The sequence below is a fragment of the Phaethon lepturus genome, unplaced genomic scaffold (genome assembly GCF_000687285.1).
Source record: "Phaethon lepturus isolate BGI_N335 unplaced genomic scaffold, ASM68728v1 scaffold32828, whole genome shotgun sequence".
Lineage (NCBI taxonomy): Eukaryota > Metazoa > Chordata > Aves > Phaethontiformes > Phaethontidae > Phaethon > Phaethon lepturus.
In genome coordinates this window covers 401-15,326 of record NW_010558849.1, presented here as the reverse complement: position 1 = coordinate 15,326, position 14,926 = coordinate 401, and the positions used below count along the sequence as shown (strand labels likewise).

The following is a 14,926-nucleotide window of genomic DNA, read 5'->3' as shown; positions in this document are numbered from 1 at the left end:
CACATTAAAAATAATAATAATAAAAAGAAAGGAAGGTGGAACAAAGAAGAGATTCAAACCATAAGCTGGCAAGTGGTCCTGGATCCATCCCAGCAAACACTACTGGCTACAAAAAGCAGAAGGTCCCACCAGGTTGCTGTGTGTTGAGATAGTCTTGCTGCCACCACTGATCATTGCAGGTAGTTTTACCCATCTCTGGGAGGAAATGTTCTTGTACAAAACTGTTTTCCTGCCCTTATTGATATCAGATGAGCTCCTTCAGTGGCTCATTTTCACCAGGAAGCATGCCGTTCATCTCAGGGGAAGTCTCGGTGCCCAGATATCCCAAGAGGATCTCACTGCGCCTCCGTGACAGCTGCAAAATGTCTTCTGCCAGCGACTGCACTGTTGTGTATCTCACGTTGTCAAAATCAAACATGTCCTTCAGATATTGTACTATCTGATGCTGCAGAGACAAAAGGAAGGTTTACAGTAAGGAGACCTCCCCCCACCTGCCAATACCAGCTGCCTGGACTGCAGCAGATAACCCCATAAGGCATCTTGCATGTCTGCCACCTAAGCAAAGATCTGCTCAGGCTGGGTATTACTTTTGTGGCTAAATCCCCTCACGCCTCTGAAACAGGACAGCAGAGCTCCAGAAGTCAGAAAAGCAATGCTGATGTCCATGGTAATATCCACACAAACATTTAATGAATGCCACAGAGCTTCCCATGATATTAGCTACAAGAACAAGAAGATTTAGGCTTTAAGATCAAATACATCACTTTTAAGATCCCATGTACTCTTAGACAACAGCATCCTGGCCTGTATCAGAAATAGCATGGCCAGCAGGAGTAGGGAAGCAATTGTGCCCCTGTACTCAGCACTGGTGAGGCCACACCTCAAATACTGTGTTCAGTTTTGAGCCCCTCACTAGGAGGAGGACATTGAGTTGCTGGAGTGTGTCCAAAGAAGGGCAATGAAGCTAGTGAAGGGTCTAGAGCACAAGTCTTCTGAGGAGCAGCTGATGGAACTGGGATTGTTCAGTCTGGAGCAGACGAGGCTGAGGGGAGACCTCATTGCTCTCTACAACTACCTGAAAGGGGGTTGTGGTGAGGTGGGTGTTGGTCTCTTCTCCCAAGTAACCAGCGATAGAATGAGAGAAAATGGCCTCAGGCTGCACCAGGGGAGGTTAAGACTGGAGACTAGGAAAAATTTCTTTACTGAGAGAGTGGTCAAACATTGGAATAGGCTGCCAAGTCACCATCATTGGAAGTGTTCAAAAAACGTGTAGACGTGGCGCTTCAAGACATGGTTTAGTGGGCATCGTGGTGTTGGGTTGATGATTGGACTTGATGATATTAAAGGTCTTTTCCAACCTTAATGATTCTGTGATATTCTTTCAGCATATGCACCCATAATCTTTTCCAATACTGATGGTATTAATTGATCTCATTACACATTTTTGCTATTAGCTATGGTAAATTATGCTGGGAATTCTTATCAATCTGAATTCAGCAATATGCATCTCAAAACCAGTAATTTTTAGAAGGCTTTTGTACAGTGCCAAGTTTCTTAATGCCATGTCAGTCATCTGCAGTTTTAAGACAGAAGACAGCAGGAGATCCACACAGATTAGGTACAGAAAAGCCATCTTACCTTGAAGAAACTGCAGACTTCAGATAGCTGCTGCTTGGGTCCCAGAAAACCAAAGGCTAGAACAGGACTGACATGCTCCGATACGGAGTAGAAATGAGAGATAAAGCCATCTGGTACCTGCCATAAAGAAGGGAAGAATTGGTCAGTGTCAGTTCTCAGAGAGAATTAGCAGTTTGTTCCGTATCAGCTACCAAATTCAATGCCAGTAAGCACCGTGCTTCAGTAACTGAAGTTAAGAGCTACTTAAAAACATCTCTTCCTGCAGAATTACATTTATCTTTCAGATCCCTTGAAGGATGACTAGAGCTTTCTATCTTCATGTTTCTAAACTACTATTTCAGGAGGAAAATAAATAGAAGAAAAGGAAAGGCAACCATCAGGCAGTCTTTATAGACTCTATTTATAACCTCCGGACCAAGCCAGGAAAGCGCATACAAATCCAAGACAGAGCTACTGCATGACAGCACCAATACAGCTTTCCAACACTCTCATTTCTCTTTGTACTGTCTCACAAGGCAAACCCAGTTGTACCAGCTGGCTGTGGAATAGGAGTTGAGAACTTGCCAGAGGCCACAGACCCTGTGGCAGAACTGGGGTTGTGAAGTTGTGGCTTCCTGTTCCCCAGGTCCATGAACTCATTTGCTGTGGTACTTTAGAAAGCCACAGATTTAAGGGAAAGGCATCAAGTAATAGCTAGTCAACAGTCAGCGCTGGGAAGCGGAGAAGCGCATGAGCCATTCACTGTGCTGCCAGCAGGGAAACTACAGTTCAGGAGCTGCCCCTTGTTGCTTGGTGTCTGTGACCATTCCTACAGTATTGTGAGCGGGGAGAGGGAATACCAGACAGGTAACGTTGTCTTTTGAATCTTCACATTAAGAAAAAGGGAAAATAAACTCAGACAGATTCAGTAAAATACTGGCCTGGCACTGGAGCAATGATGGCAGGACCCCAGTGCTCTAAAGCATCACGAAGAATGTGATTCAATTCAGTCTTATGCTACATTTTGCCAAGATCTAGGTGTTATCTTTTCAGCTTCAAATACATTAGATTCTTTCTCTTTTAATTAATTTTGCTTACCATCAAAAGCCTCCTTTTTGCTTTCAGAACTGACCAGCAAGCAGTTGCTAGAGCCTACAATTAATTGAGAGAGACCATCAGTTACTGGAATTACTTTTCTGAGAAAAACAGTTTACCAACACGTTGCCATCACAGTATCAAAGCAGTGGCCCTGTTGTGCCAACAACTCTAAAATACTGTTTATTTAAGGGAACTGGAAGCAGATTTGACCACTCTAGACCCATTCCAGAAAAGCTGAAGTGTTTTTGAAGATTGCTAACATGATCTGACATAGTTGCCAAACACCTCACGATGCAGACTGTAAGCTGACAGTTGTTAAGAGGTGCCTCCCAACCATCTTCTCCATCTATGAAACCAATCAGTCTTAAATATGCAGCTGGGGACCAGGACTAGAGGAAAGTGCTGCTATTCGAGCCTCAGTGTCTGCTCAGGTACCACCAGAATGAATGGCCAGGTGCAAAAACACACCCGTGTTTCGCCTACATTTTGATCCTCTTATCTTCATTCATGAAAATATGTGCTGTCAACTTTTAACATCTCCAGGGCACTGGATAAAGGCCACTAGAGAAATAAGTCTACTGGAGCCAAACAAATGCTTTCAAAATAAGGAAAGCTCTCCCGTAAACAATTTACATGTAAACAAGATTGTTGTTTAGTGCTTCAGGAAAGCATGGTATTTCTAAAGAGAAAATTCAGCTCAGCCACGACAGCCAAGGTTATACTCTTTCCTAGCCTTGGCACTGAGATGTCATGCTCAGCACAAGGACTACCCGCTTCATGTACCGTCTCCTTGAAGCTGTCAGAGAGCCATCGGTTGCGCAGCACAGCCAGCACAGAGGAGGGTGGGTTCTCCAGATCCTCAAAAGCATCCATGAGGATGAAGTCCAGCACAATATCAAAGAAACTCATGCACACCACCTGTCAGAGAGCAGAATAGTCTATAAAGGAAACAGGTTTAAAGAAAAAAAAGGAGATGATCTTTACATTTTGTTGCTTCAAAGCAAGAGAGTAATGAGCTGAAGTTTGCCACCAGGACAGTAGGACTGAACTGTGTACACTCAGTTTACAGCCCCCAGAGAGGGGCTGGCCAAGAGACTTATTAATCCTGCATCCAGGAAGAGCCCAGTCAAAAGGCAAACACATCTAACAGATCTACAGACAGTAGCTTGTGCCCTGTAGAAAAAGTTGTGATTTTGAGTTGGGGTTTTGAGTTTGGTTTTTTTTAACCACAGTAGGGCTGACACTGCTGAAGGCAAGATTTGCCATGAAGGTTAAACACCCCAAAAGCCAGTTTTCCCCCCGCCCTCCCGAACAATTGCAAAATAATAATATTTCAGCAGCAGTTCTTTCACTCCTGGGCTGTTCCTTCATTATCCTCCAACTCCTCTGCAACTTTCTAGAGACAACGTCTTTACCAACCCCTCTTCCCTCCAGCTCCTGCTGAGTGGTTGGCCAGGTCTCTTGCTTCAGTGCATAATGCAGCATCTCCTCATAGCTTTCCAGAAAAGCTTTGGGATTCTGGGAGAGCAGAGAAACAAAACACTTCAGAAGATACAACAGTTATGTGCACATTTCACCAAAGTTTGACTACTCTTTTCTGAGCTAACATCAATATCAAGGCATGCGACTGGCTGAAGTTTTTAGGCAAAACACACTTTGTGCAGAAAGAGAGAATTTATTTCTGGGAGGCATGGACGGCCCCAGGTTCAGCTGTGACTCAAAGCACTTATACTGCTCCACTTTCTTCAAGGAAGTAGTTAGAGACACCTGTAAGCAAACTGAGCTAGTTAGGGACTAACACTGTGCAAGTAACAATCTCCCTGTTCAGGGGATGACCAGTGACTAAGCCAGTGATCTGAGAGCTGGTATATGGTTGATGCAAAGGTTTGATTCTCTTTTCCCCTTCCTATATTCCTTGAGACAACACCACTGCTGATACACAGCCTGTACCCTCTGTTCACTCCGGTATCAAACTCTGGACAGGAGATACACAGAGAAGTTCTTTCAAGAGAATCTGGTTAAACAAGATTAAAAGCACAGGCATTTTATTTCTCACAGTAGTCACCAGCATACAGATGAAGTTTCCTCCTTCCAAGACACTGGAAAAAACTCTGGGTTGGGATGGAGGAACAAGTGTCCCTGTGTTCACCAGACGTAGCTCAGTTGTTATACAAACTTCCTACCTTTTCAGCTTTCGTCATCAGTCCTATCACCATTTGCTTCCCAACCTCCCCAAAAAACAGTTGATTGCTTTCATCCTCCAGCAGCTCCTGCAAAAGGAACAGAAGTCTTCTCCTGTGAATGCCTACACCCACAGGAAATCTGAGTTGGGAGAAAAAAGGACAGGACACAAAGCAGTGCAATGCTGCATACACCAGTATTATTAACCTTTAATAAGCTGGAGTCTAGGAAACAAACCGCTCTCTACAAGAAGAGAGCTTAAAATTAGGCTGAAAGACTGGAAGTGGCAAGAACAGAAGTACAGGGGCCACAGAGTGGCAGTGAGGCCAGGGCACAAAAGCTGCTCTTCAGGCTCTAGACATACATTGCTAGGATGCGGATCACAATAAGGAGAAGGAAACCTTGCTCCCCCACTTCAGAGGTTTGACTCCAGCCCAGTGAAAAGCTCTTAAGTGGGACTAGCAGCTCCTGGGCAGCTCTGAAATTACCAAACTTTCACTTCCCAGGACTAAACCAGTGTCAATGGCTGTGTAGCCACCACTCAAGCTGGCACAGGGACCAGGAGATCTTCTCCCTCTCCTAATCAAATCAGTCAGGGCAGGATTACAGAGTTAAGCAAAGGGAGCCTGGGCTTCTGTTGCTTCTGCTTTTACTTGCTCTAGAGGGGCAAAGACTTCACCCCTGTGCAGGCAGAGGAGAACATGCTGCTGGCACCAATGCGCTGCAAGAACCCAAGAGCCTTGAGTGGTTCTCACCTGGAAGGCCTGCCTGACACAATGCAACTTCGCAAGGAAATCCTGGTCGCTGTAGCAGCCAAGGAGCTCCGTCCTAGAGGGAAAGGGGAAGGATTGCATAAATTGCAGCTCTCCTGATGTCTGTAATACTAACAACCATGCTCCCCTAACAAACAAACAAATCAATCCCAGCCTGTGCCTAGGAGAAAGTAACAATTGCATTCCCTTTGCACAGCTCCCTGGGGGACCACAGCACTTCTGCAAAGGCTGTTACAGCACAGGACTATGCCAGCCAGCCACACAGAACAGGCACATTTCTCATTAGTAATTTCCTGGGACAATTAGCCTTTCTTAAGGGGGTAAACCTAAAAACCTAACCTAAAATCTGGGGCAAGTTCCCTGGAAAGTCCAAACCAGCAGGAAGGATGCTAAGAGTTTCCATCCCCAAAGGGTTATTCTGGTTATAGGGCTACTCAAAGGCAAATAATGTGTTCACACTGCTCAAAGGAGCCTTGACGCAAGGACCCACAACTCCAGCTAGCACTTCACCTCAGCGTCCGGCACGCAACTTTCCCTTCTTTCACTAACTGCAGAGCTTCTTCATATGCCGCTACTGGCTTAGAGAGGTGGAATGGTATTTCCTCAAAGTGGAGAGAGTCAAAGAGCTGTAGAGGTGGCAAGAGGCATGGGAAGAGCAAAATGATCTCGTTAAATATTTGCAAATACTCAGAGACTGCACACAAGCAAGATGTGCCTTCTTCAGCTAGCAAAATTCTGTCAGTGACAATTATTTCATGCAAAGATATTTCCTTTCCCACCAGTTTCAAAGCTGTCTCAACTCTGACACAGCTCAATATTCCCTAAAATTTACACAACCAAGCCACATGACATTACATTTACAGTATTTTCCTAGCTGTTATGGCATGTTTTCTACAGTAGATAGGAAGATGACATGGAAATGCTGGTTGGAAAGGGCTGCACCATGCCCCTAATTGAAAAGCTTTTCCTGACATCCATCATGAACCTCCCAGCTTGGGGCTGTTGCTCCATGCTTTATCACCTTCCTCTACCAAGATATGTTTGGCTCCGCTGCCTTTGTGGCTCCCCTCCAAGCAGCTGGACTGTGACACACAGCTGAAACTTAAGTCACCTCTGCTGCAGAGAAGAAGGAGTCCTCAGAAACTGAGCTGTCTTCATCATCCGTCCGAAGCCGCAATGACCCATCCGTCAATGGAAGCATTAAAGTCTTCTCTGGAGGAGAGGAAGAAGCTGTATGTGTCGGGAGTTTATGGACTACCATTCCTCTTAGCTCCCGTGTGCTCTCTCTCTCCCACCCCCACAAACAGCACTTTGTCACTACTTCATTGCCTAGCTGACAGGAAAGACATAAAACCAGACAGGAAACTGGCATTTTAACGCGTTTCTAACCCAGCTCCCATACCCAGATCCAGCAGCATGCTGTCTGATGGAAGCGAAGACCCAAACTCTTCCTGGAGGTGGTAGGCTCGGTGCAAGAGGGACTCCAGCTTCTCAGCAAACTCCCTTTTCTGGGACTCCTCCTTGAACATACATAAATGTCACCCTTAGTTAGCCAGCTGGGCAGAGACAGATTGACAGCACAAATGTGGAAGGAAATTTTCAGGAAAATGGGATTTATAATTTGCAGATTAAATTATTAAAAAAAAAAAAAAAAAAAGAGAGAGAGGACTCATTAATCCTACAATGCAGCTAATAACACAAGGGGAGGGAAGCTTCTACACAGCCTATTCAAACACTGTCTTTTTAGCTTTGCAATTTTGTTTTCCTGCTAAAAAAAAGGAAAAAAGAACTCAAGAACTTTAACCTGCCATCCACAAAAACAGGTATTCCAATGGGTTACAGATCACTTAATTCTCCTGACTTGTGACTTTAGCCTAACTTCAAGAGGGAATCAGATCAGAAAACCTGTGTTGAATACAACAGAGTATCCAGAACTGGACAACAGAGTAAGAGTCCTTGAATTAAGATGCTGTGCATAAGCAAAGTTTGCTGTAAGCAGCACAGGAGGATAGCAAAAAAAAGAGAAGAAAAGTAAGACTTGCACAGCATCTTGCCTTCATGCTCCTACGTCTGCGTGAGCATCTCACCAAGAGGACAGACGCATTAACAAGAAGCACAAAATCTATTTTGATAACGATCAACTGTTTTAAAGGCACTTTTAGAAATACTATAGGACTCTTCAAGGGGAGACAACAAGAAGAGAATCCAGATTTTACTTGGATAAATATTATCAGCACAAAAGACAAACGTCCAACATATTTACTACACCAGGCCCTGTTTATAAGAGGCTGAGAACACTTTTTGCCAGAGAGTTAGGAGCTCAACTCCTTTCTCGGTCCTGAGCTACAGCTGCTCTTTTTAATTTTGTGGTTGTCACTGAGCTGTTCTAGTTTGGATCTCCTCTTATGAGAAGTCTTCCCTGCATAGTGCTCAAGTTCAAGACAGCAAGGCATTGTCCTAAAATACTGGTTTCTGTAGCCATAAGCCAAATGTAAGCCATCTTCCTGCCCCACTTGCTCAGTAAGCAGGGGCATACTTAGCTCCTACCGAGTTACCACTTTGCTCTGCTCATTAATACACACAGGGAGCTGGCCTCTGCTACTCCACCCAGCTTCCTAGGAAGTGACAGTGACCATCAAAATCCTCCACTTTCAAATGCATTAAAAAGTTACAGACACAACACTGCCAGGCAAAAAGCTCTTTCTTCTTCTCCAGTGCTGTATTTGTTACAGCCTTTTCCTACTTTAGCCTCTGCTACTGGAGGGCTTGCATGACAGTGACTGACATGATGCTGGAAGGTGGGTAGAAAAGCTGGGGAATAAGGGGGCGAGACTTATTAAAAAGAAAAAGAAATTAAAAACACCCACTCACATTGCATAAGGAAGCCGCAGATGTAGACAGCTCTTAAACAGAGTCTGGCCCAGCTCTGCCCTTAATTTGGTCTTCTTTTAACCTCCTACTAATTACTGCTTCCAGCACCCAGGCTGGCCTTTCAGCATGTTCCTGAGCTGGCAAATGCAAGGGAAAAGAGGGGACCTACCTCTGGGATGTTCTCAGACATGCTCTCTTGCTGTTTCTTGCTGTCCCAGGGCACGGGGGTGCTGGTACTCACACTGTCCCTCTGCCTGATGGTCAGCGCCTGCTCCCACTTCTGCAGAGCCTCCTCAAACAGCTCCATGCCTGGCAATGCAAGCAAATACAAGCTGTGAGAGTCCCAGGCCACTTAAGAACAAAGCAATACAGCAAGAGTCTTTGCTCACTCAGACAAACCAGCAAAGAGAGAAGCCTCCCCCCAACTGATAAGAAAGAACAAGAGTATTCTATTTCTTTCCCTTTTAAATATGGTTTAATTAGGATTAGAAGTTAAGGAGAATGTCTCCAAACTGGTTAAAACATCAGCCATGTTACTTCCAAAATACTGTTCTCTGCACAAGGTGAGCCTGTTGCTCAAAGAACAGTATTTTGGAAGTAAATTATTGACTGAGAAAAGAAAGAAATGTTTCTTTAAGAGAAGATGGGATTTCTATAACTAACAAGTGACTGAGTTTAAGTTGAGAATGGGAGAGAGCTTCCTATTAGAGCTCTACATTGAGCTCTGTGTCGCTCTATGTCAGTTTACACCCTCTTTTTGCTCTCACAGCAATAAACCACCCCCTCAGGGCGATGTTACCCTTGTGCTTGTTTACCTTGAACATAGAGGCTTTCTGCACTGGAATCACCAACGGCTCCAGCATCTCCCATTGCCTGGGCCTCCCACATCCCTGCTGATGCTGGTGTTGGACTTGAAGAGTTGACTGCTACCATCTGCAGGAAGGGAGCAGAGAGCAGCAAATGGCTTTTGAATTCTCTCCAAGGGTTGCAACGTTAAGACCACACAAAAATCTAACCACCAGTTAGATTTCACCAATAAGCCATTTCCCATGTTTGCCCTTGTGCTTCCCTGTATCAGTACTCCCGCCTGGGAAGGAGAAGGTATCAACGGTTACTGCCCCGCCCCCCCAACTTGTGTTCACACTATGCTGTCAACTGCTGAGAGGGGAGGCAAGGTGACGAGTCCTCCCCTTCTCCACCCAGCACCACAGCTGTGCCTTTGAAAGCACAGAAAGTCGTGTGGACAATACCTTCCCAACCAATTTACACTGAAGCTTCATTAGAAACAGCAAGCTGTACAATGGTGAGCACTTTGTGCAGAGCGCAGAGAGAGCAGGAGAGCACTGATGGAGGCGACAGCCCAAGAAAGCTCCAAAGCCATCGCTACAAAGGTGCAAGGATTTTGATAGAAAGATCATGTCAGCCCCACTTGTCCGTACAAAAAACATTGGTAGCTGGGGGGAAGCAGTCACAGTCCAAACAAAGGAAGAGATTACCAGCAAAAATACAGCTGAGGACTTTGGCCGGGGGAATCCTCGCTCTTCTCTTTGTAACCAAACCCTCTCCTGGGAGAGCTGAGCACTAAGATCCACACAGCAATTGTCAGCTTTCTCTAATTTCACACAAGCACATAGTCTTTAAAGTATGACCCAATAAAGTGCTGGGTTCAAACACTATCAATGACCAATATTTTCATATGGCTTAGAGAAAGATGCCCAAATGTGAGCCTGATGCTAGGAAAAAAGCTACAATAATCATCTGACAGATGAATTCTTGCCCTGCCTCCATTGATTAATCTCTGTGGAGTGTTAATAAATCACCTTGAGATCCAGAACTACAAATCATGAGTTCACTGTGGCTGACTTATTTACTAGATGGCAAAGAGCCCCACAAAGCCAACAAGAAAGCAGGCAGAAACTGCAGCTGTGCAAAGGATGAGCTGTTTTTCCATCAGGTAACATGAAAGCAATGAGTACAGTGTCACAGACACTCAGCTCCCACACAATGAAGGGGGTACGGGAACAGATCCCTCTCTGTGTGGATATCCCCACCCATGCATCAGCAGTGGAAAAAGGAATTTAGATAGTTTGTTATCTAATGAGAACCAGATTCCAGCAATACGAAACCTGGACGGCATCTGTGAGAAGGGAGAAGTCATGGGGAAATTAAATGGACATGAGAGTCCCTGCAAGGGGGAGGGAGGCCAGAGCTGGACACAGACCAGGAAAACATCCCATCATATCCCAGTTACACCAGGGGAATACTGGCGCAGGGCTGCTCGCCCAGTGCCGTGCCGGTACTGCCGCCTGCTGGAGACACACTTTGGCCAGCACAGATTTTTGGCAACTTTCTGGTGCTTTAACCATACAGGACAAGCTAAAAATATAGCGATGCCTGCACATACTGTAGGGTGTTGGTGGCTGACAGCTCTCTTCGAAGGGGTGATTTTTCCCTCTTCTTGCCCCAAAGTTGTTAACCTGCCACCGAGCCCAGGCTGAGGGGGTGTTTTGCAGTAAGTTGCAGTGCACAAAGCTGCAGAGGTTCACTTGTGCTTGCCTGCTGCTCCAACAGCAGTGAGCAAGGCTCTGAGCAATGGAGATGTAAAACAGATCTTGAAGCCACAAACGCTCCCCAGTGCTTCTGCATTTGGCCTCACAAGAGATGGATATAAACAGTGATGGCTTCTCCTGCCTGGTTAAGCCTGAATTACCCGTATTTATGCTGCTTTTGGCTTTGGAGGAGGTAGAACAACTAGGCTGTGTTCTCAATCTGCACTGTTTCCCAAACACAGCTATCATATTTTGGTAGTTAACTTGGTTTTAACAACCAAGCAACCCGTGAGCAGCCCCAGCACAAGAGGGCTGTGCTGGCAGAGGGGCTGCTGGGCCACCCAAATCCCCACCACGGAGGGAAGCAAACAAGCTCCCTATTGCTGTGAGACCCAGTGACAACCCAGTCTCGCTCCTTGAGGGGGTCACGGAGGGTCCCAAGGAATCACAGCCATGTCCCACACGCACATTCCTCTTGCAGCCCCTTGTTGGCCAAAGAAGTGGGTTTACCCTGAGGCTCTTGGCCACAGGAAAATGCTGCTCTGATTTCATGCAGGCAAATCCAGTCAGTCAGTGCGAGGTTAATAGCAGAACGCAATCTACAATTACACTGTAACCTGTTCTGCTTCAAAAGCTTTGGCATTATCCCTCGGCCAGTGCAAGCCCAAGGACTTGGTGATCCTGTTACAGGTAGGTACACTCATATCTCCCAGCCCTGATTCTCCCAGTCCAGCTGAAAAGATCCTTACCGAGGTGAGGCTGTGGGAGGAACTGGAATGTTTGCTGGGCTCGATGGAGGAAATCCCACTGAGCGTGTCATTGCTCTTGCTGCCAGGACTCTGGACTCTCTTGCTGGAGTATCCTGCAGTTGAGAAGGTCACACAAAAACAGGATTTTACATGAGGTTCACTGCAGCTGTGAATAGGGAGGGTAACATCGCCATGTCAAGTGTGACCACGGATGGGCAATGCAGTATGCAACACATAGAAATAAGTCACGGATCTCCTGTATGCTCTATTTTGCTCTGAGACACTAAGAAAGATGCTATCAGTGGGTACCCGAGGCTGAGGAATAAGTACTTATTCACCACATATGGATGGCAGGAGGCAAGCGGAAGTGGAAAGCATCAGGGAAGAACTCTTCCAGCTTCCCTCAGGCCAGGCAGAACATGGACATCACTCCCTTGGTTATTATTAAAAATGCTTAAATATTTTCATAGGTTTCAGAAAACAAATGCTTAATCCCTAAAGTGCTTTGCTGAGGACCTGAGTCAGTCTTACTCTAAAAATCAATACATGGAGGTCAAGAAGCTGCCCACAGTCTGAGAGCCGCCACAGAGCTGGAGAGACACTCTCAACTCCTCAGCCTAACTCAGGCCACACTCCCCCCCGTCATCCAACCTTGCCAACGCGGCTGTGTGTGGGACCCCTGGGTCAGGCATCATATTGGCATCACTGAGATCAATACACAACCAGGTCACTGTGTGCCCCAGGCTGCTATTATTGGGGGAAGCATGGCATAATGGGTGCACAATCTTTCTATAAGAAAGGGCATGGGAACTACAAACCTTGGCGAAAACTTCAGTGTCACCTTTTTCTCGCAAGGGCTTTGAGCTCAGGATCTCTCCCTTTCCTCTGCTAACCCTGTGTATGAACACACTGTGCTTCAAGCTTCTAATTTCATTCTGCACCGATGCACTACACAAATGGCTTTGCCTTCCTCTCCCCTAGCTGTCAGGAACTTCCCATCACTCCCTGTACACCCTCTTTGCTCCCTCACAAAAAGCTTTTGGGGATTCTCCCTTTTTACAAGGCCAACCTTTCTTCACAGAGGAGACCCTTCTGGTGGGCAAGATGGGTACTGTGATCCCTCCAGGCTTAAAGCCGCACTTCTCTGGAGCAATTTGTTTCTTTCGACGACGACGACGCTTCAGCTGATGAGCTGCAAGAGCCAATGCAACTGTCCCAAGAGCTGTAGCAAACAGCACCTTACGCAGGCCTGGAGAGAGCCGCAGCTGAGAGAAGACAGACTTTAAACACAAAAGATATGAAAGAGCAACAATGAAAAACCAATTCCACCACCCTTTTTTTTTTTTTTAAAGCAGTCTTAAACATAAGACATCTTGGCATTCCCTCTCCCACCCACAAAATACAGCCCCTGCTACACAACTAAGACTTAGCAGCAGAGAAACTGTGGAGCATCATTTTGACAGAACTTGAAGAACTTGGTCTCAATCCTCATTACCAAAACACACTGCAAAATTTGCACACAGCTTGTAACAGATGCAATCTGGATTACCCAAACTTAGCTCGGAAAACCTGGTATGTAGCTGAGCTTTATTGCCCCAAGGGTTGCATTACTACAAGTGCGAAATATATTACTCTTCTTTAAAATAAAAGTCTTTTTTTAGTGTCTTTGACAAAGAGAAAGGTTGAACCCAGGTGCTCTCCCGGGTATGGATGTGGAAAGCTCTTCTCTCCCCTCTCCAAGCCAACCCTGAGCAGCATTCTCCCACCAACCCAAACTTCCCATGCGATTCTTACAAACCCTCAAGCTGCCTGGGTCCTCCACCATCACGCCTCTGTCCCTCACAGCTAACACAGACAACCCCCAAAGAGAAAATCCAAGGAACCCAACAGAAAAGCCCTTATTGCTCGTTGTACCTGCCCAAATGTCGTGTAAACAAACACAGGGATCTCTGCCACGGTCATTGCCAAGGCCTGGATGATGGACATTCCCTCTGTCCTTCTAAATGCCATGTCTGCATGAGGATCTTGGCACCTCCAGGAGCCACAAAGGGGAACGGCACTTGTGGATGCTGTGTGAGCTGCTCACAAAGAAATCCAACTTTTCTCTAGCATCTGGCTCAGAGTCCTGGGGTTGCCCTTCATGCAGCAATCCTCATCCTGCAGGAAGAGGAGAAAAATCAGGTGAGCGAAGGAAACACACAACCTGTGCCTCCTTGTACTGCGCTTCACAAACCACACACCAGGTTGCTTGGAGCAGCAATACTGCTAGAGCCAAGCAGAAGATCTAAAGCATATTCTCATTAACAGCAGCAATTTTTTGCTTGTCCTACCAACTACAGGGGCAGATTCCCAAACTGTTCTACAGCAGTGGCATCCTTGGGCTCAATAGTTGCCAGAGATTTCCACATGCACCAAAATTGGTTGCACATAGTTGGAAAGATATTGTTTGCAGTCCCCATATAAAAAGAAATTATTATAAATAACCATATGTATGCTTTCATTGTCAAAACTCTGCTTTCATACAGTTTTCTGTACATCAAAGACCAACCAAAGGGTGTTTGCCCAGGAAGTTTCAATGCTGCTTGAGTTTATGCAGAGCTTTGCTGGCCGTGCCGGGAGCTGGGGAGGAGAGACGTGCTTCATGACAAGGACAGAGCTACAGAAAAACGTATTGAAACCACAGGGGGTTGTCTTTTAAACACCGCAAAGTTATAAACCCTTTGGTCCCGCTCCCTGCCAGGCCAGCCTTTGCAGTGAGCCGCCCCCACCGCGGCAAGGAGCGGCCAAGAAGTGGCTCCTCTTCCCCCCCACGCAGCCGCACTCCAGCCACGCGGGCTCTGGAATCTCCCCGCACCAACAAGATAAACCCACCATGCCTGACCCCACAGCTGGCAGCAACCTCGCAGCCCACAGCCCATGGGTCGGCATAACCCCGTCTGGGAGCCACATTTGGAAATGGTCTCAAGGTGGCCTAAGCCCGCAAGGGCCAGACACGGGTGACAGACTCTCCCCACAAGGTTAAACGCAATGTTTTGGCCAGAGCAGAGAGGGGGAGAGCAAAGTGCAAGAAAATCTGGGCACAGGAAAC

At 46.3% G+C, this 14,926-nt stretch overlaps 1 protein-coding gene across 1 annotated transcript; it reads right to left on the bottom strand.

Annotated features, from left to right (window-relative positions):
- Window positions 1-244: 244 nt before the first annotated feature.
- Window positions 245-13,848, bottom strand: FAM73B (family with sequence similarity 73, member B). The gene is made up of 15 exons (XM_010293190.1): window positions 13,753-13,848; window positions 12,908-13,118; window positions 11,839-11,951; window positions 9,356-9,473; window positions 8,710-8,849; window positions 7,072-7,189; window positions 6,781-6,881; window positions 6,180-6,295; window positions 5,652-5,724; window positions 4,899-4,985; window positions 4,135-4,233; window positions 3,499-3,633; window positions 2,716-2,769; window positions 1,639-1,755; window positions 245-445 (listed from the first exon to the last, which is right to left on the bottom strand). Exons 1-15 carry the CDS (start codon window positions 13,846-13,848, stop codon window positions 245-247), a joined length of 1,779 nt encoding a protein of 592 aa, XP_010291492.1.
- Window positions 13,849-14,926: the final 1,078 nt, after the last annotated feature.

Bases quoted from the DNA above. Each gene is read 5' to 3' on its own strand.
- FAM73B (XM_010293190.1), bottom strand. From the start codon at position 13,848: ATGGCATTTAGAAGGACAGAGGGAATGTCCATCATCCAGGCCTTGGCA. The intron at 7,190-8,709 runs GTAGGTCCCCTC...TGTATGTTCAAG, and splicing joins TGTCTGAGAACATCCCAGAG to GAGGAGTCCCAGAAAAGGGA. The intron at 6,882-7,071 runs GTATGGGAGCTG...CCTCTCCTCCAG, and splicing joins CAGCATGCTGCTGGATCTGG to AGAAGACTTTAATGCTTCCA.